The sequence below is a fragment of the Mizuhopecten yessoensis genome, unplaced genomic scaffold (assembly GCF_002113885.1).
Source record: "Mizuhopecten yessoensis strain PY_sf001 unplaced genomic scaffold, ASM211388v2 scaffold716269, whole genome shotgun sequence".
NCBI classification, from domain to species: domain Eukaryota; kingdom Metazoa; phylum Mollusca; class Bivalvia; order Pectinida; family Pectinidae; genus Mizuhopecten; species Mizuhopecten yessoensis.
The window spans coordinates 471,256-492,136 of NW_018480032.1; the positions used below are offsets into that span (position 1 = coordinate 471,256).

The window sequence follows — 20,881 nt, forward strand, 5'->3', positions numbered from 1 at the left end:
TATGTACAGGGGAAACTTAACTCAATCACTTTGTTTATTAGCTCACCTGCCCAAAGGCTGAACTATATTCAAGGTCACATGAGTCAAATATGTTTAAAACCTTTAAACAACTTCTTCTGATTAACCAAGAGGCTTAATGTGATGAAGTTTGGCCAGTAACATGCTTGAATGAAGGGATACCAAACTTGTTCAAATGAATGACCTTGAATTATATTCAAGGTCATATGGGTCAAATATGTTTAAAACCTTTAAACAACTTCTTCTGAATAACCAAGAGGCCTTATACGATGATATTTGGCCAGTAACATGCTGATATGAAGGGCTACCAAGTATGTTCAAATGAATGACCTTCACCCATTTTCAAGGTCACAGGGGTCAAATATGTTGAAATCTTTAAACAATATCTGAATAACCATAAGGTCCATGGTAATGATATTTGGCCAGAAGCATGCTGGGATGAAAGGCTATAAAGTCCATTAAACTTAATGTCCTTCTTCGACTTTCAAGGTCACATATGTCATATGTTTAAATCTTTTAACTGATTCTTTTGTATCAAACACTGATATATTGTCTGAAGCTGTATTTTAATCCACTTTTAAGATTACAAGTGTGAGATTAATACCAGGTGAGCGATTCAGGCCCATTTGGCCTCTTGTTTAATTAAATAGAACTTGGTTTTAATCTGAAATAATAACCTTCATCTGGAATAGGGTTATTGGTCTGAAATATTGGTTTTTAAGTGGAATTCAGTTTTGTTTGTACAGCAGTTTTAACTGAATAAAGACACATACATTCTCATAGTAATGATACTTTAAGTATTTTAGGTCATGTATGTGAGTTTTCAGACTGATAGTAATACTGACTTATAGTAAAAGTATTTCAGTCGCTGTATGTTAGTGCTCAGACTGACAGTAATACGGACTTATAGTAAAAGTATTTCAGTCGCTGTATGTTAGTGTTCAGACTGATAGTAATACTGACTTATAGTAAAAGTATTTCAGTCACTGTATGTCAGTGTTCAGACTGACAGTAATACTGACTTATAGTAAAAGTATTTCAGTCGCTGTATGCTAGTGTTCAGACTGACAGTAATACTACTTATAGTAAAAGTATTTCAGTCACTGTATGTTAGTGTTCAGACTGACAGTAATACTGACTTATAGTAAAAGTATTTCAGTCACTGTATGTTAGTGTTCAGACTGACAGTAATACTGACTTATAGTAAAAGTATTTCAGTCACTGTATGTTAGTGTTCAGACTGACAGTAATACTGACTTATAGTAAAAGTATTTCAGTCACTGTATGTTAGTGTTCAGACTGACAGTAATACTGACTTATAGTAAAAGTATTTCAGTCACTGTATGTTAGTGTTCAGACTGACAGTAATACTGACTTATAGTAAAAGTATTTCAGTCACTGTATGTTAGTGTTCAGACTGACAGTAATACTGACTTATAGTAAAAGTATTTCAGTCACTGTATGTTAGTGTTCAGACTGACAGTAATACTGACTTATAGTAAAAGTATTTCAGTCACTGTATGTTAGTGTTCAGACTGACAGTAATACTGACTTATAGTAAAAGTATTTCAGTCACTGTATGTTAGTGTTCAGACTGACAGTAATACTGACTTATAGTAAAAGTATTTCAGTCACTGTATGTTAGTGTTCAGACTGACAGTAATACTGACTTATAGTAAAAGTATTTCAGTCACTGTATGTTAGTGTTCAGACTGACAGTAATACTGACTTATAGTAAAAGTATTTCAGTCACTGTATGTTAGTGTTCAGACTGACAGTAATACTGACTTATAGTAAAAGTATTTCAGTCACTGTATGTTAGTGTTCAGACTGACAGTAATACTGACTTATAGTAAAAGTATTTCAGTCACTGTATGTTAGTGTTCAGACTGACAGTAATACTGACTTATAGTAAAAGTATTTCAGTCACTGTATGTTAGTGTTCAGACTGACAGTAATACTGACTTATAGTAAAAGTATTTCAGTCACTGTATGTTAGTGTTCAGACTGACAGTAATACTGACTTATAGTAAAAGTATTTCAGTCACTGTATGTTAGTGTTCAGACTGACAGTAATACTGACTTATAGTAAAAGTATTTCAGTCACTGTATGTTAGTGTTCAGACTGACAGTAATACTGACTTATAGTAAAAGTATTTCAGTCACTGTATGTTAGTGTTCAGACTGACAGTAATACTGACTTATAGTAAAAGTATTTCAGTCACTGTATGTTAGTGTTCAGACTGACAGTAATACTGACTTATAGTAAAAGTATTTCAGTCACTGTATGTTAGTGTTCAGACTGACAGTAATACTGACTTATAGTAAAAGTATTTCAGTCACTGTATGTTAGTGTTCAGACTGACAGTAATACTGACTTATAGTAAAAGTATTTCAGTCACTGTATGTTAGTGTTCAGACTGACAGTAATACTGACTTATAGTAAAAGTATTTCAGTCACTGTATGTTAGTGTTCAGACTGACAGTAATACTGACTTATAGTAAAAGTATTTCAGTCACTGTATGTTAGTGTTCAGACTGACAGTAATACTGACTTATAGTAAAAGTATTTCAGTCACTGTATGTTAGTGTTCAGACTGACAGTAATACTGACTTATAGTAAAAGTATTTCAGTCACTGTATGTTGGTGTTCAGACTGACAGTAATACTGACTTATAGTAAAAGTATTTCAGACCTTGAACGTTTGTGTACAGAAAACAAGTTTTCTGGATTAACAAACTTCTGCTGCATTTTGTGTTTAAACATCTAACTGTCTAATATATATTTATGGTTAATACAACTTGTGATCCAAACCACAGTTATAGTAAGAAACATAATGACTGATCAATGTTTACCACAGTGCACAATAAAACATGTTAACGTCAAGTGTTGATAGTTATAAATAATAGCATTGCGAAAACTTGATGGTAAAGTACAGGAAAACACTTTGCAGCAGAGACTTTTCTTTATTATGATCTACTTAATAATAACTATAAAAATGACATCCTTCTCTTTACAAAATCAAATTCATAACACATTTCATCAGATATTTTATTTCAATACATGCATATATATGTATTTTAGCAAATTATCACAAAGTTCATCTCGTAAAAATATATATTTCAAAGTGATAACATTTGAGTTAAAAAGTACACAAAATTGTATCTTATTATGCAACAATGATATATTGATAAGTTTAACTAATTCCCTGAATTCGAGGATTTACACCCCCCTGCAAGCAAAACACTAGAGAATGCCACTGCAGTTTTTCGTGCACACAGTAATCTCCCCTTAATTTCATTTTTGTTGCAATATTTACCCTTTCACCACTGTAGACCATAATAGACTCATCCAGATCAATGCTTGGGAGAGTCTATTAAAGTTACCTAGGGATGAAAGGGTTAACGTGACTCAGCCAGGATTCTTCCATTGACCAGGTACCTCAGTTGGTTTGAGTAACAGTTTAATGCTCTGAGGTCAAATCCTGGTTTGGGGTCATTGTATTTTTACACTCAGAACTTGATTGTAGATTCTTCTTAGTATATATTTCATCCTGGTTATATTTTTCATAAAAGTACCGCAAGGTGTGTTTTTCTTTCTTTTCAGAAGTGATTTATCGAAGTTATAGCCAGGGTAGAAAGTAGGTCCTAATGCATAGTTTATACACAACATATAAGATAAACCGGAAATAATTCTAGAACTGGTTTATTAAGATTTAGATTCTTAAGTATAATAAATCTATACTTTGGCTCTTCTTTGGGGCTACTCACCATTTAATCTTTACATAATAGAAACTAGAAACATAATGAAACATAATGCAATATCACCTGCAAGTATCTTATAGATTGCACCATTATCAAAAACCAATCTTATACCAAATTATCCAATAATGGTGTGATCTTAATAAAAGCAAAGAATAATTATTATCTGAATGGGGAAAAGAATTCCCTTGAATTCCAATGGCCAAATGAATGAATTTATGCTTGCATAAATGAGTGAGAGCCCCAAAGTTAGTTTTTGGTCCTTAACAACCTGTTAAAACAGTGTTATGTAATGTGGTTTCATGTATGATATAAACTAAATTAGACATATCCACAGAATCGGGATTGTACAGCTCCTATCTAACTACTGTATTCCGGGAAATGTTTGCTGCAGTTTATTTTTAGCCTTTTTCGCCGTCATTGTTGAGGGGGAATTTATCATTACAGCATACGTTTGTGAACAACACGATATACATAGTAATTAAATGTGATGGGCGAATTTAATATTGGGCGGAAACAGATTTTGTTGTCAAAGGGCAAACATTTCCTGGTATACAGTATCTTGAACTGGTCATATCTCAAAATCTACCTTAAGGCTACCTAATGTCATCTCAATGGTATGTTAAGCTGTGTTACATAGACACCTATGACCTATCAGTGACGTCACTACGTAATCAGTAATGCTATGTTGTATGTACATAAAATAATTATAATAATAATTTGAGATTCTGATATACAGCTTTATCACAACCTAGTTCATAGGTTGTCTCAAAGCGCCTGCGGTTCACAAAATATTATCTGTGTTTATACCGGCCTTTGCAACCAGCCAATATCTTTCTCAACTTCCTGGGGAGCATGCAGTCGGTGCTGCCATTTAGGCACTCACAGCTAGCATTCAACAAATCCAGCACTGCCCAACCACATACTCATTTACAGCTGAGTAGACTGGAACAAACAGAGTAAAGTATCTTGTTCAAGGATACAACACAGTGCCATGACAGGATTCCAACCCACGAGCCTGGCACTAGACTACCGTGACACCTAAAATAATACTTACATTATTGACTATTCCCATAACAGGTTTAAAAACTTTTCAGATACATATATGAACCATTTACTTAAAGTAAAATATTAGATATTGACATGAACTTCGTTTAGGTTAACATCTCTTTTTTCAGGTTCATATAACCACATACTCACCTCAACAAAGGTCTTCAACTATAATTGATAATCAAATATGATAGTTGATAGTATACAGAGTTTGTGGTTTTGGAATCGGAATAAGAGCTGGCCCAATTGTTCTATTTCGCTCAACTGTTATTCAACTATCATCTGTGACCTTCAAAGAGAGTCGAGATCAAATCATCAAATCAAGTATCATCACTAAACATGTAATGGGTCTTTGTCGGAAGATTTATTGCTCTACATTTTATAAAACCTTGTTGGAAGATTTTAACTCCTTTGAATATTCTGACATTCAAGGACATTAATTCAGATTCACACACTTCATATCACTTTCACCATTATGCTACAGGACAAATGTCATGACCCTTGGTCTCTTGGTATTTTAGGATGGTTGTTCAAAGGTTTAATGGATTTGACCCCTGTGACCTCAAAAGTTGGTTAAGGTCGTATATTTAGACAAATTTGATAGTCCTTCATCCCACCATGCTATTGGTCAAATATTATTTCAGGCCTCTTGGTTATTTATTAGGTTTTTTTTTAATTTTAAAATATATTTGACCCTTAATACCTTAAAAGTGGATCAAGGTCATCTATTTGAACACAAAGTTATAGTCTTAAACTCAAACATGCTATTTTTGTGGTTTTTCAGAACGTGTTGTTCAGGCCAGATGAGCTTATAAAATGTATCGCAGTAATCTAAATTTGGAATTTTCTGAAAGAGGGAAAAGATCCTTATTTATAAAACATTATTTTAAAGGCTGCATTATTATAAAAACATTGGAAGAAATTCACAATTTGAAGTTGGGAGAGAGAGAAAAATGGGGAAAATATTTTTTACCGAGAAAGGGACTGAAATTTGGCACCAAAAATTCCCTGACATATGTGGAAGTTACTAACAGATTCTAAATGCTGTGTGGTACAGAAGATTGTTATAGAGATATCATTATATCCTAAACAATATATGAAATCTGACCAAAATACAGTCAGAAAGGAATTACTAAAATTATCATAATTATTATTATTACATGCTTAACGGCCCATCAATACAGGATAGGTCATTGTTGTCATGGTCGACAAAAACAAATGCAAAATAAAAACGGGATCACACACGTAAAGGTAAAAGATAACGTCAATTTGATTATTGAAAATCTATTAAGTAGTGTTTCACTGTAAATAGGTTCTGACACGCTATGCATTGAGGCTGGTCTTCACGTTTCAATAAATAACAATGGGTAATGTATGAATTACCCATCCGGAGACGACGATAATTTTTTTCCGAAAAATAGTAACAGTCATCTTGACCTAGGAATCCTGAAATACAAAACTTAAATGTAAAAAGTATTCTCCTTGTACATATACTAACATAGGTTGAATCCAGATGTTACCCGACTTGTTGGACCTGAGCAGTGCTGCAGCCCCAGGCACAGTACAATTTCAGTTGAAACCTTGCCTTGAAGTCCTGATCCTCGGGCAAGTATGGGTACCACATGATGTAGTTGGTGTTCCAAATGTTGTTGTACAAATTGAACGACACACCTGTCATGTCACTCTGGAAAATCGGTTTTAAGGGGACTGGAAATGGCGACGGGGGATGCATCTTGGTTGCAATTGAAACTACTGGCACATCAAATGTATGAATTTGTAAACCATCACCATGAAATTGGGTGAAGTAGACTCCATTGTCAACAGCTGTATTTCGGAGAAAAAAAAGAAAAAAAAAAAAAAATCTCGTACCAACTCAAATTTTAAATGCTAGTCTTTGAGCAAAGACATAAAACCAGGCACACTCTGGGCTGTACATTAACATCTATTTGTCTTAATCACCAACAAAGCTTCTTTAAATATGCTTAGCTTATGGCTGAGTTTGATCTTTAATTTATATGGCTGTTTATTTCAGAATGTGCTGAACTTGCTAATTTTGAGAAACTGACAATTCATATTGTCCAGATTTCCATAACAGTAAAGAAATTAGTTCTAAACAAATGACTGCTCATTTTCTCCAACTTGCTGGTTTCTTTGCCAGCTTATAAATCGATCTTGACCGATGAGAAAATTGTGAATTTGTCTTTTACAAGTTGCAAAATAGTGGCAGAAAGCCAAAAATTTCAGAATATAGACTTACCATGGACGTACTGGCTACCGTTCAGTACAACGTTGCTTGGGTCGACAAGATGACCAACTTTTGATACATGCCACATGAACTCTGGGTCAGAGGTCGCTCCTCCAGGAGAATGTGGGGCGAAATGATACATGATAGCTTCAGCAAGGCGTGTGGGTGGTTTCTTAAACCACTGAAGTGTGACATCAAATCCTTTAACGAAGAACACTAGTTAAAATCCTGGTTAATATTTTGTTAAAGTTGTATGCCACCGCATGAATTATACATAATAGTTGTGTTAGAGTTAAGGACATATGCTACCTCACCACATTTATCTGGCAAAAAGACCATGCCTGGTAATAAGCCCTTCCATATCTATTGAAGTTAGGTGAAAATGCCAACAAATGCTATTTCATTGTCCTGTAATAAACCCACTCCCTACTTTGATGCCAGAGATAATCATATTACATCTACATGTTAGGGGGGCCACTGGGTTTATCATAGGTAAAATATGGTACTTGTTTTATTGTGATTTTGTCTATCAGTCATCTCCTTTAATTTCATAAAAAAACGAAATGAATGTTTTTCAATTCACTAATTCTTGTTTACCTATCCAATGTCATAAATTAATTACTATAATATTCATGAGGGTTTTTGTGAGTTTGTATTGTAAAGAACACTTTTTGGAAAGGAGAAGCAATAAACTAATATGCTACGATATTAAAATTGGAATGACCAATTAAATATGACTTACCCCCATAGTTGTGGGCCCTTTTCCGAGAGACGTAATTTAACCAGAACATAGGTGGAGCTCCGTACCGGTCCGTGGCTGCACTTTCGGCCATTTCAATCTTCAGAAGTATATCACAGGCTGGAGCTGAGGCACAAGAAAACAGGGTACACACAATGTGAGAGATGATGCATTTATTGTAAAGAACTTCAAAGTAATACATTCATATGTTTATGGATATATTGATGCACTTCTTAATTCCAATAGTAATTACAATATTTATCTGTTAAAAAGCCCATGCCCGGTTATAAGCCCATCTGTTTCTTTGTTCCGTAATAAGCTCAGCCCCTACATTGAGCTGGAGATTAGTTTTGGCCCTCTCAGTTTATAGCATGATCAATACGACACAAGACATTTAGCTCATGTACAATAATTCCATAAACATAATTACAATGTACTTGTGTTTTCGCTATCATCCTCAGAAAAATTAGGGTAGGTAGGAAATCAATTTTTATTTTATCTTGGAAAATATTTTTACCGTGTTTATATAATAGAGCAGGAGTTCTGACTTTTACAGTGCATATCAATAAATGTCAATAAAAACTAAGGCCCAAAAATCTAGGGTAGGTAGGGTTAGCGGAAACACAAGATTTTTTTTATTTGGCCTAACTAGTCTACAGTACTTCATGAACAGCATTTACCTGATTTGCGCGACTTGTAGACAGTGGTAAGTAGTGTGGACCACTGGCGAGACTCTGGGTGGGCGTTCTTGGTGGAGTTGGGTTTGTCATACCCAGCACCTCCATAGTAATTATACTGAGATGCCATGTTACTGAAGTCAGTCTCATTGTAAGTATAGTACCGTATCTCTCCAAATGTGTCTGGTCCACTAGCCCAGTCTATCTGTAGAAAGCAATTAACAATTTTTGTATTGATGGTACTTTTTTTTTACTCATAATTGTCTATATAGAAAAAACAAAGATTAACGTGTGGACAAGGAATGATTTTACCCAAGGATTGCCTCCAAGGTAAACAATATCTCTACAATCATTTTAAGAATGTTGAAAGTCTTACACAGTTGCCAGTAGTCAAACTTGCATGTACTAATTATACACCAGGTTTCAAATGTTGGCAAACGCTCTAGACCTCGTAGCAAACCAGAACTGGTCTTGTATTATATGTTAGTATTACCGGTAGATGGCATGAAGTCAAATACAAACACATTTAAAAAAAAAAAAAAAAAAAAAAAAGGATTTACAGATTATAATATTTTTTAATTGATGGAAGTTTATAATAGAGACAGAAAAGAAACATCAATATCTTACAAGTAACAAAATATCTGCCTTAATTTTTCTTTTTAATAAATATTTGATGAAATTTCTATTTTCTCCTGGTAAAATGTACCTTATTATAGGGATCGTATAGTCTTTTGATGGCACCAGAATTGGAGAACTGAATCTGTACACCATCTTCACAGCTGAATATCTGTGCAGCATCTTCCACCACATCATAATCTACAGATGTAAGGTCAAGGTCATGTGAATGTTTGATACTGACAGGAACTAGAACACTGACAGGTCAGTAAGGGCCCCATCTTGTGGCAATATATCCCCCATCATCATCAAGAAGCAATCTGCCCATATAGCTGAGCTTGACGTTTGACATTTGGACTTTAAAAAGAATCGCAAGGAATCATTTTACATGAACTATGATGTGAGTCTTGTTTCCTTCCACCTCCATATTTGCTGGGCTAACAGAAATGCAAATACCGGTGCAGTACTCATTTGTTAGCTTTGATTTGGTTTATTTCACCTTATATACCTCCTCCATCAAGAGCCAGGGTCAAAGTCAGAGATGCACTGGACCCAAATGATCTTGACCATTAACCCAGTGACCCTGATCTTTGGTCAGTTGACTTATTCTTTAATTCCGACCAACTTTGCTTCTTAATATCATAACAAAATGTTCATCTGTGTAAACATGCAAAATTTCACCTTGACTTTTGAACCTAGTGACCTTGACCTTTGGTCAATTGACTCCTTGTTTTATTCTCATCAACTTTGCTTCATAATGTCATAACAAAATGTTCATCAGTGTAAAGATGTAAAATTTCACCTTGACCTTTGAACCTAGTGACCTTGACCTTTGACCTTGACTTTTTACCTCAATGTGTATTTTTGTAACATCTTGACCAAGTTTCATGATCATCGGTCAATAAATACCAAAGTTATGAGCCAGGAACAAAATTTGTGGACAGACAGACAGACAGACAGACAGACAGAGTGATTACTATTCCTCACCCGTATCTCTGATACGGGGCCCTAATTAGTCAGGGTCATGTGATTGGTTGATACTGTCAGGAAGTGGTCAGAGTCATGTGAATGTTTGATACTGACAGGATTGGTTGATACTGTCAGGAAGTGGTCAGGGTCATGCGATTGGTTGATACTGACAGGAAGTAGTCGGGGGTCATGTGATTAGTTGAAAATGACAGGAAGTAGTCAGGGGTCATGTGATTGGTTGATACTGACAGGAAGTAGTAGGGGTCATGTGATTGGTTGATACTGACAGGAATTCAGGTTAAATAACAAGTTTGTTCATGCTGATTAACAATTACTATTAACAGAATACTGTATCTATTTGGCAATAAGCCCATGCCTGATAATAAGCCCACCTATATATATATATTACAGTTCAATATAAATGCCATAAAATCAGTTCAGCAGAAATGCTAAAAAATAGTATTTGATTGTCCTGTAATCAGCCCATCCCCTCCTCTTCTAGTAAGAGATTTTGTGTGACCTTAGCTGTTGTGACAGCGGTGTACTGTCCTTATGTGACCCTAGCTGTTGTGACAGCAGTGTACTGTCCTTGTGTGACCCTAGCTGTTGTGACAGCATTGTACTGTCCTTGTGTGACCCTAGCTGTTGTGACAGCGGTGTATTGTCCTTGTGTGACCCTAGCTGTTGTGACAGCGGTGTACTGTCCTTATGTGACCCTAGCTGTTGTGACAGCAGTGTCCTGTCCTTGTGTGACCCTAGCTGTTGTGATAGCGGTGTACTGTCCTTGTTTGACCCTTGCTGTTGTGACAACAGTGTACTGTCCTTGTGTGACCCTAGCTATTTCGACAGCGGTGTACTGTCCTTGTGTGACCCTTGCTGTTGTGACAGCGGTGTACTGTCCTTGTGTGACACTAGCTGTTGTGACAGTAGTGTACTGTCCTTGTGTGACCCTATCTGTTGTGACAGCATTGTACTGTCCTTGTGTGACCCTAACTGTTGTGACAGCGGTGTATTGTCCTTGTGTGACCCTAGCGGTTGTGACAACGGTGTACCGTCTTTGTGTGACCCTAGCTGTTGTGACAGCGGTTTATTGTCCTTGTGTGACCCTAGCTGTTGTGAGAGCGGTGTATTGTCCTTGTGTGACCCTAGCTGTTTTGACAGCGGTGTACTGTCCTTGTGTGACCCTTGCTGTTGTGACAGCGGTGTACTGTCCTTGTGTGGCCCTAGCTGTTGTGACAGCGGTGTATTGTCCTTGTGTGACCCTAGCGGTTGTGACAACGGTGTACCGTCTTTGTGTGACCCTAGCTGTTGTGACAGCGGTTTATTGTCCTTGTGTGACCCTAGCTGTTGTGACAGGAGTGTACTGTCCTTGTGTGACCCTAGCTGGTGTGACAGTAGTGTACTGTCCTTGTGTGACCCTAGCTGGTGTGACAGTAGTGTACTGTCCTTGTGTGACCCTAGCTGTTTTGACAGCGGTGTACTGTCCTTGTGTGACCCTAGCTGTTGTGACAGCAGTGTACTGTACTTGTGTAACCTTTGCTGTTGTGCTGCAGTGGACTGTCCTTGTGTGACCCTAGCTGTTGTGACAGCGGTGTACTGTCCTTGTGTGATCCTAGCTGTTGTGACAACGGTGTACTGTCCTTGTTTGACCCTTGCTGTTTTTCTGCAGTGTACTGTCCTTGTGTGACCCTAGGTGTTGTGATAGCGGTGTACTGTCCTTGTGTGACCCTAGGTGTTGTGATAGCGGTGTACTGTCCTTGTGTGACCCTAGCTGTTGTGACAGCAGTGTACCGTCCTTGTTTGACCCTAGCTGTTGTGACAGCGGTGTACTGTCCTTGTTTGACCCTTGCTGTTGTGCTGCAGTGTACTGTCCTTGTGTGACCCTAGCTATTTCGACAGCGGTGTACTGTCCTTGTGTGACCCTAGCTGTTGTGATAGCGGTGTACTGTCCTTGTGTGACCCTAGCTGTTGTGACAGCGGTGTACTGTCCTTGTGTGACCCTAGCTGTTACAAGGATGTTAAATCACAGACAAAACAAGACAACAGTGTTCAGTATTCCTACGAATAAGAATGTATACTTGTCCAAAATGTCACATGATAACACTCACCTGTCAAATCTGGTTCTTTTGGGGTCAACTGCTCCATCTCATAATGGGCAATATTGGCTAGTGGGTGACCTTTGACCTTTTCCAAGGCAATATCAATAAATTGTCTCTGCTCCTCCCAGGCATCTTCACAGTTATGAAAATTTTTACCTTAAAATATAATAAGTTTTGAAATGCCACTGATGGAAAAATTGTGCAGATTTTCATACTATGCGTCGTTTTCAGCTTCCATCAATAAAGTTATAACTCCTTTTGGTCCACAGCCATGTTGATTATACAATCTTATATAAGTAGACTTCTGAGATAGACTACATGTAATATGATAATTAATTTCATCACCTCTGTGACAGCCCTTCATAAGTTAATAACCACATATTTCTCGACATTGATACATTCAAGTACCTGTTTTCATTTTCGACCAATTCATGCATGGGAAATACTCTTCCAAGTCTCCCCCTGTATAACAAATGATCCATGTGTGACTGGTCTTGGACGAATTAGCGTGTGAGAGTACAAGTGTGCATGTCCACATTAAGCTGGAAAAAACTGACAATGGCTGCAGCATCCAGAAATTATGACATCAGCTGTGTCATTGGCTGTGTCATTGGCTGTGTCATCAGCTGTGTCATTGGCTGTGTCATCAGCTGTGCCATTGGCTGTGTCATTGGCTGTGTCATCAGCTGTGTCATTGGCTGTGACATCAGCTGTGTCATCAGCTTGTTGTGAATGAAAATAAGGCATCACCTCACAAACATTACTTCACAAACATTTGCATCCTGTGCAAAAGAACAGTGATACTTTAATAATAAATCACTGAAGTAGACACAAGCACACACTCAATTGGAACAAGGGGTTGGACATGAGGCTCCTAGTAACCTTCCATACCCTTGAGGAACATTGGGCTTGACCAATGACCTCTACTAACCTTTCCTATACTTGAGGAACAATGGGTTAGATTAACCTTCCTCAGTCTTAGAAGTAGTGTGAAGGCTCACTTACCTTGTCTAGCCTTTAGGAAGAGTGGGTTAGTCCAGTTGACAGAATCGCCCACTCCTGGCAAGCCCCATGTGTGTTCTGGTGGTTTGATGATGAAACGAACTGCATCCCTGATCCTGCTGTCACTGTAGTCACACTGATCTGAGAATATAACACACAATTATTGCAAGATTTTGAGGATTTTTTTCACATGTAAACACCTTTGAATTGTTTTAAATGCAAAAGAGGTCGGAGTCTGGACCACACCCTGAGGTCGGAGTCTGGACCACACCTTCAAATCTTTCTTTTTTTGCAAAGTAAAACTTAAGAGTGAATTTGAATGCAAGAACCTGGGAGCAAGTTACAAAAGCTAAGGCTGTATCTCTGGTATAGCGAGAATATCAAACAATCATTGAACATTTCTACACATTTGTTTTAAACCTGTATTTTATTGAAGCTCAGGAAAACCAGTACAATATACTTATGAATATTTTCATTGCTACTTTTACAAGCCAAAAAGTACAGAACTAATTTCAAAATTGATGAAATATTATGTTCATGTGTTGTACATATTAAAGTAATAATTAAAATACCATTAACTAATCCACCCCTACCTATCTAAACTGGACTTGCCCAGTCATTGATTTGGTTTGGTTTAGGGGTGAATGAGTTAATGTGTAGTTATCTTTATTAACAAAACCTTTATTAAATTAACTTTGAGTAAACAACAACAGGAAAATGGTTTGCCGATCGATCATTAAAAAAGGGTTTGAGGACTTTCCGTAAATTCATGTCCCACGCCGTGAGACTTTATCGGAGTTGAAAATCTGTGAGATGTTGCCTCACGCCATGAGTTCAGGCATGTATGAATAATATACATTTATAGATGAACTTACAAACTTATATACTAGTATTAAGTTCTTACGTGTCAGAAAACAGCTACTTAGGGAGCTTGTAAAGGCTCTATACTTTGCCATTTTCTTTGGATCAGATGCAATCCCTTGTATCCATGTGTCTCCTATCTCCTTGGTAACTACAGGGAGCTGGCTTTTTATTGGCTGGACAGCTTCAAAGAATTCGTCAAATGTGGAAGCCTTAATTTTGGCTCCAGGAAATTCCTTTCGCATGATTTCATAGTAATTTAAAATTTCCTGAAGTAAATAGAAAGAGGAATCAATATCAATGATGGCATGTTATACCTTTTCGAAGGTTTGAAATTGTTTTATTGTTTTTAAGTATCAAATGTTCAAATAAGGACAGACTCCATATAGACACATCCCTATGCATAACATAAAATAAAATCTATTATTTTCAAATGATTCACCTTAATTAAGGTATGGGTTTCTGTGAAAATGACTTATTAAAGCTATCGTTTGTGTTTTACGTCCTATCAACAGATTTGGTCATTTAAGGACGTGCCAGATTTTGATGGTGAAGGAAAGCCGGAGCTCCCTGAGAAAAACCTATGGCCAGTACCTAGCGACTGCCCCACGTAGGTATCGTAGCCACAGTGGTGGAGAGCTAGTGGTAGCTAACAGAATGTCAGATGCCTTATGCACTTGGCCACCAAGGGCTTTAAAGCTTTTGTCAGCCAGCTAAAAAGTTTTTAATTCAAAGTAATTACCAGACTGGCGAAACAACCATAACAAAACCAGTGATAGTGTGTATACAATAAGGAATAACTACCTGGATATCTTTGGGTGGTCCCCCATTATCCTGTATGAAAGCATAGCACATGGCATGGTTGAAGCCTTCCACAGTCACACAGTCGTTTCTGGACAGGCCCCCTGGCTTGGCGGGGCTGCTTCCCGGTCCTAGGGGATACCCACCTACAGACACAACACAGTGCTGTAAGCAGCAAACAAAATAATTTGCAATAAAAATAAATCATATCTAACATCCAATGGGCTGAAATAAATGAACATTTAAGTAAAATTGCCAAGCATGTCCGAGTTAATGTTGTCCTAGTCTTTTATTCCATCTATGACCAATATATTATACTTAATATAAGTCAGTGTCCAGATGGTCGTGTTAACCTGAAAAGGTTGCTGTGTTAACTTGTATGTACCTGCGTTAACTTGTATTTACCTGTGTTAACTTGTATTTACCTGTGCTAACTTTTATGTACCTGTGTTAAATTGTACATACCTGTGCTAACTTGTATGTACCTGTGTTAACTTGTACATACCTGTGTTAACTTGTACATACCTGTGCTAACTTGTACATACCTGTGTTAAATTGTACATACCTGTGTGATAACTTGTACATACCAGTGATAACATTTATATACCTGTGATAACTTGTACATACCAGTGATAACATGTACATATCAGTGATAACATGTACATACCTGTGATAACTTGTACATACCAGTGATAACATGTACATACCTGTGTTAACTTGTTTGTACCTGTGATAACTTGTATCTACCTGTGCTAACTTGTATGTACCTGTGTTAAATTGTACATACCTGTGTTAACTTGTACATACATGTGTTAACTTGTACATACCTGTGATAACATGTACATACCTGTGTTAACTTGTATTTACCTGTGCTAACTTGTATGTACCTGTGTTAAATTGTACATACCTGTGTTAACTTGTACATACCTGTGATAACATGTACATACCTGTGTTAACTTGTATTTACCTGTGCTAACTTGTATGTACCTGTGTTAAATTGTACATACCTGTGTTAACTTGTACATACCTGTGATAACTTGTACATACCTGTGATAACATGTACATACCTGTGTTAACTTGTACATACCTGTGTTAACTTGGACATACCTGCATGCCAGGTGGCAAGGACAGCACTGTCCTCAAATTCCCAAGTGAACAGCTTTGGCACTGCTGGCGGGCTGGTACCTGGGTTTACTCCGACTGAGACAGCCATTATGCCTTTCTGTACCAGACTTGGGATGACTGCCTGTGTCATTCCTGTGGGAACAGTCTTGGTTGTTATGTCTATTGTCAATAAAGTGGCACAAGAAATACAAGGGATTTATACAAATGAAGTCAAGTCAATGTGATAAAGCTTGTTCTTATAACATTGTGCACCAATACCTACCTGGAACATCACGTTGACTCAGAGTTGGAAATTTCCTTTGTATTTTAAACATTGCATCTAAATCAGAACTGATATTTAGACTCAGTTGAAATAGAATTTCGTTCATGTTCTCGAACTGCATGTTCATTGGTCCAGCATGCCATGTGATGTCACCTCGATTAACCGCAGCTTTGAAGAGTTCCACTGATGTTTCATTTGGACACTGAATAAAAAAAAAAAAAAACATTCTTCATCTTCAGACATTGATCATAAAACTATATTTTCTTTCAGCCAAAAAAAAAGCTTGTGATATTTTCCTCGGAAAAGAATAATTAATATTTCACCAAAATTCAATGTATGAAATTATGAACTTGCCATATAAAATTTACAGGACAGTTAGAAATGTTCATTTGGTAGTAAGTTGTATAATAAACATGTGGGTTTATTGATTTCATCAATGGTATCAAATAGTTTCCCTGGTGGCAAGAATACATTGTACATATCTTGACGATGAGAATAACATTATGAGGGCAGTCCAGGTGAGTAGTCCAGGTAAGTGACCGCTTAGTTGGTCTAAAATTGTCTGTACTTACCTTGAGGTCAACGAACAAGGTCATCAGGACAGTCCAGTTGACTGACCAGCCAGTGGGTATACAATAGTCTGTTTACACTTACTTACTATGAAGGTTAACACAAGGTCAAGATACAGACAGGGAGTGACTGAGCAGTATGTAAGTTGGTTCTTACCTTGAGGTCAAAGAACAAGGTCTTACGGACAGTCTAGGTGATTATCAGAAAGGGGTCTTCAAAAGCCAGTATACAGGTGCTTACCTTGAGGGTGTTGTTGTTGAGAACAAGGTTGTTAGGACAGTCCAGGAACAGACTGACCAGTCAGGGGATGTACAGTTGTCTAGGTACTTAAGAGTGATGTTGTTGAGAACAAGGTTGTGAGGATAGTCCAGGAACAGACTGACCAGTCAGGGGGTGTAGAGTAGGTTAAGTACTTACCTTGAAGATGATTGTTGTTGAGAACAAGGTTGTGAGGACAGTCCAGTAACAGATTGACCAGTCAGGGGGTGTAGAGTAGGTTAAGTACTTACCTTAAGGGTGATGTTGTTGAGAACAAGGTTGTGCGGACAGTCCAGGAACAGACTGACCAGCCATGGATGAGTTGTATAGACAAATCCTTCTACATACTCGTCTGTGCGCAGCTGTTGTGACAGATTGATGGCCCGGGGGAAATACTCGTGGAAGTAGGTGTTTAGGATATTGTTGATGAATCCTGTTTCAGTGCCACCATTATAGCCTACATCTTTAAAATAATACAAATCTGCTGTAGTAGTCGAGTGAAGTAATATAAATGTGTTACACATTGTGGTAATTGATCAGTTATTTGAAATGAGGCCAACAATGATCATTATGAGGCAAATAAGAAATGTTGCTTGCTTCCAGTTGCCCTCAATACCTATTCTAAATTTTTGTGCAAGTATGTAATTTTTGTGTCATGGGTTTTGAGTCATTTCAAATTTCAAAAAAGTTACACACACACTATAAAGAGTCATTGTTATGGTTGTTTCTTACAAGAAATGCAACTGCATGGAAAATGATGTTTCAATAAGTTTTTGGGAGTCAGTAAAGTACAGATTTTTTCTTGCTAAAGTTGCCATGGTTTGTCTGGTATCATATGATATAAAATCTGCTAATATCTGGACTCAAAAGTACGTAAATATGAAACTCGAATTGCCAACATTCAAACTGAAGTAAACAGAAGTCTGTAAAATACAACAAGAGGCCAAGGGGGCCCGGATATGCTCACTGGCTTTCTTTTCCCAAACTCTAATTTCTAGCACTATATTTCAGCAAGCTACTGGTGTAAAAAAAAAAAGACATATAACAGCTTCTTGCAAAATTAAAGTTTGATTAAACACTAGTTATAGCCTGAGTTTCTTCTGGCCCTGACACCAGACTTAGACATCCACACCAGACGTATATCTGTAAAATAATGTTTAATTTGGTGTCAGGGTCAGAGGAAACTCGGGCTACACTAGTTTTACAGACATTAGCTTTGTCTGTAGTATACACACATGATATAAATATTGTTTATATTCAGGATGCATTGACAGACTAGGCTATTATTACCTGTGACTAGTTCATTGACAGACTAGGCTGTTATTACCTGAGACTAGTTCATTGACAGACTAGGCTATTATTACCTGTGACTAGTTCATGAACGATCAAAGCTTACAAGTTTACCTAAGTGTGTCATAAAGATCATATGTACGGTGTCAACCTCAGCATACTGTAGACTTTCTTGAATACCCTAGAAAACAAAGAAACATTTCATTTCATATCTTTTTATCTTAATATTTCCAATCAACATGTTAACTAAATTTTACAAATGTTCTTGATTTGTAATATCCCGAGTGTCCACTGGCCCTGACACCAGACTAAGACATTTTAACAGATAGATGACTGTGTGGGTGTCTAAGTCGGATGTCATGGCCAGAGACTATATATTTGTACATATATGGTCATCATTTCTTCGTTCTTTGTGCTTGTTTTAGAAAATAATAACAACACATAAACCAATCAACTATATTTGAAATATAGAAAGACGAAATGACATCAACCATAAGTCAATTATCCTACTGGTAAAATACCACAGAGTACGTTGATCACTTATCATGTTAGTACTAATATTAATACCCGGCCTCCTCTAAAAAAATCTCTCGTCGTCAGAAAACTACGTTATCGCAGCTATTATCATGTAGGCCCGGCCCGAGGTACATCCAGGCTATACGTCTGTATCTTATCATTTATCCAAGTTTTAGTCGATATATTAACGAACAGAAAATGACAGATATCAATGCACATCTTACCGCTTCGGTTTGAAAGCCAAAATAAAGCAAGGCCAAAACAACAGAACGTAAACACAGCCGCCTGTAAGCCGCCATGTTTTTGATCATGTGACCAAAACAGCCAACGGAAGTTCGTAACATAAAGAAATAGTTTTTCTTTATAGCAAAAATTAAGTCGCATACACAACATTATATTACCGCTTCAAAGAACGAGTCAAGACCTAGCAAGACCAAATACATTTGGTCTTAATCTGCTTGATTTTTGAAAAAATAATAATGTATACATTGCAAACGGTAGAGTCGGCAATGATAGATTCATTGGTAAGAATACTTGTAAATATGTGAGCTTAGTTTATTATTTAATGTATCGTCCAATGTTTTTCCTCTCTTGTGTCACTTTGAAGTTTTAGACTTTGATCCTTTGATTTCAGACGTGCACTGTAGACTAAAATTTACTATTCAATATTCTGAAACAGTATACAAAAACAAGGAACCGGTTCATCTTACTGAGAGAATCGGTAAATGTGTAAACGAAAAACAAACTGATTTCGTAACTACTGTACATATGGACGAGAGGGGCAAATTACACAAATTAATTCAAAAATTAAAAATATACGTGAGTCTCCAATTGAGATTATATCGCGAGACGATGTAAACGATTTAGTAAATAACATTGCTGAATTGTTTTTGAACTCGGCAAGAGAGGTTTTTGGAACAAAAAACGTGCACAATGGGGAAAAAAGTATTCACCAAAGAGGACAAACCCTGGTTTACCCGTGAATGTGTTAAGAAAAGAAAAGAATTTCATGAATCTAAGAGAGATTATAAAAACTTTAAAAGCCAAAGAAATCGGAAAAAAATGAACAAAGAAAGTAGAGAGTAAAGAAAACTCATTAATAATAACTATAAAAAGTTCCGAATATTGAACATGAAATGAGGAAAGCTTCCAAAAAACCAAAAGCCTTCTGGGACATTTTGAATAGAGTTGATAAGCCTAAAGGTCGTCCGCGTAAAGTTGATCTGACAATAGACGAACTCCATGACTATTTTAAAAAAATGAATCTTAATAATGAAACGGAGGAGGAATTTGAAATTCCACTTGTAAATGAATGTTTGTATGATAATATTTTGAATGATAGAATTACTACTGATGAGATCGTTCATGCTATAAAACATTTGAATAATAACAAAGCTTGTGGTATTGATAATATAGTCAATGAATACATAAAGAGTACGGTTGACACAATGTTACCTGTATATGTTGATATGTTTAATATAATATTGGACACTGGTATAGTACCGGAAAGTTGGAGTACAGGAATAATCAATCCAATCTATAAGAACAAAGGTGATCGCAAAAAGTTGGATAATTACAGGGCTATTACGTTGGTCTCGTGCTTGGGAAAAGTTTTTACGTCGATTTTAAATGCAAGATTATACAAACTATCTGATGAAATTGAACTCATAAGTAACGCACAAGCAGGTTTCAGAAAAGGTCACTCAACACTAGACAACATTTTTATTTTACACGTTTTGACAACGTTATATTTATCCTCCGGTAGAAAACTATATTGTGCATTCGTTGACTTTAGAAAAGCCTTCGATTCGGTGTGGCGAATAGGCTTGTGGCAAAAACTACTCAAATGTAACATAACTGGTAAAATATTTAAAGTATTAATTAACATGTATTCTGATACGAAATCTTGTGTGAGAAATGGGAATGAAATGTCAGAAATGTTCACTTCCAATGTCGGACTAAAACAAGGGGAAAATTGCTCGCCTTGTTTATTTGCATTATTTTTAAATGATTTAGAAGACTA

The 20,881-nt window shown here is 36.7% G+C and overlaps 1 protein-coding gene across 1 annotated transcript; it reads right to left on the bottom strand.

Annotated features, from left to right (window-relative positions):
• Nucleotides 1-5,494: 5,494 nt before the first annotated feature.
• Nucleotides 5,495-19,160, bottom strand: LOC110442470. Its single transcript, XM_021486102.1, has 14 exons — nucleotides 19,083-19,160; nucleotides 18,457-18,523; nucleotides 17,304-17,515; nucleotides 16,225-16,426; nucleotides 15,945-16,094; nucleotides 14,841-14,983; nucleotides 14,080-14,305; nucleotides 13,179-13,316; nucleotides 12,183-12,329; nucleotides 9,197-9,306; nucleotides 8,494-8,695; nucleotides 7,817-7,939; nucleotides 7,087-7,275; nucleotides 5,495-6,653 (listed from the first exon to the last, which is right to left on the bottom strand). Exons 1-14 carry the CDS (start codon nucleotides 19,155-19,157, stop codon nucleotides 6,346-6,348), a joined length of 2,292 nt encoding a protein of 763 aa, XP_021341777.1. The 5' UTR covers nucleotides 19,158-19,160; the 3' UTR covers nucleotides 5,495-6,345.
• Nucleotides 19,161-20,881: the final 1,721 nt, after the last annotated feature.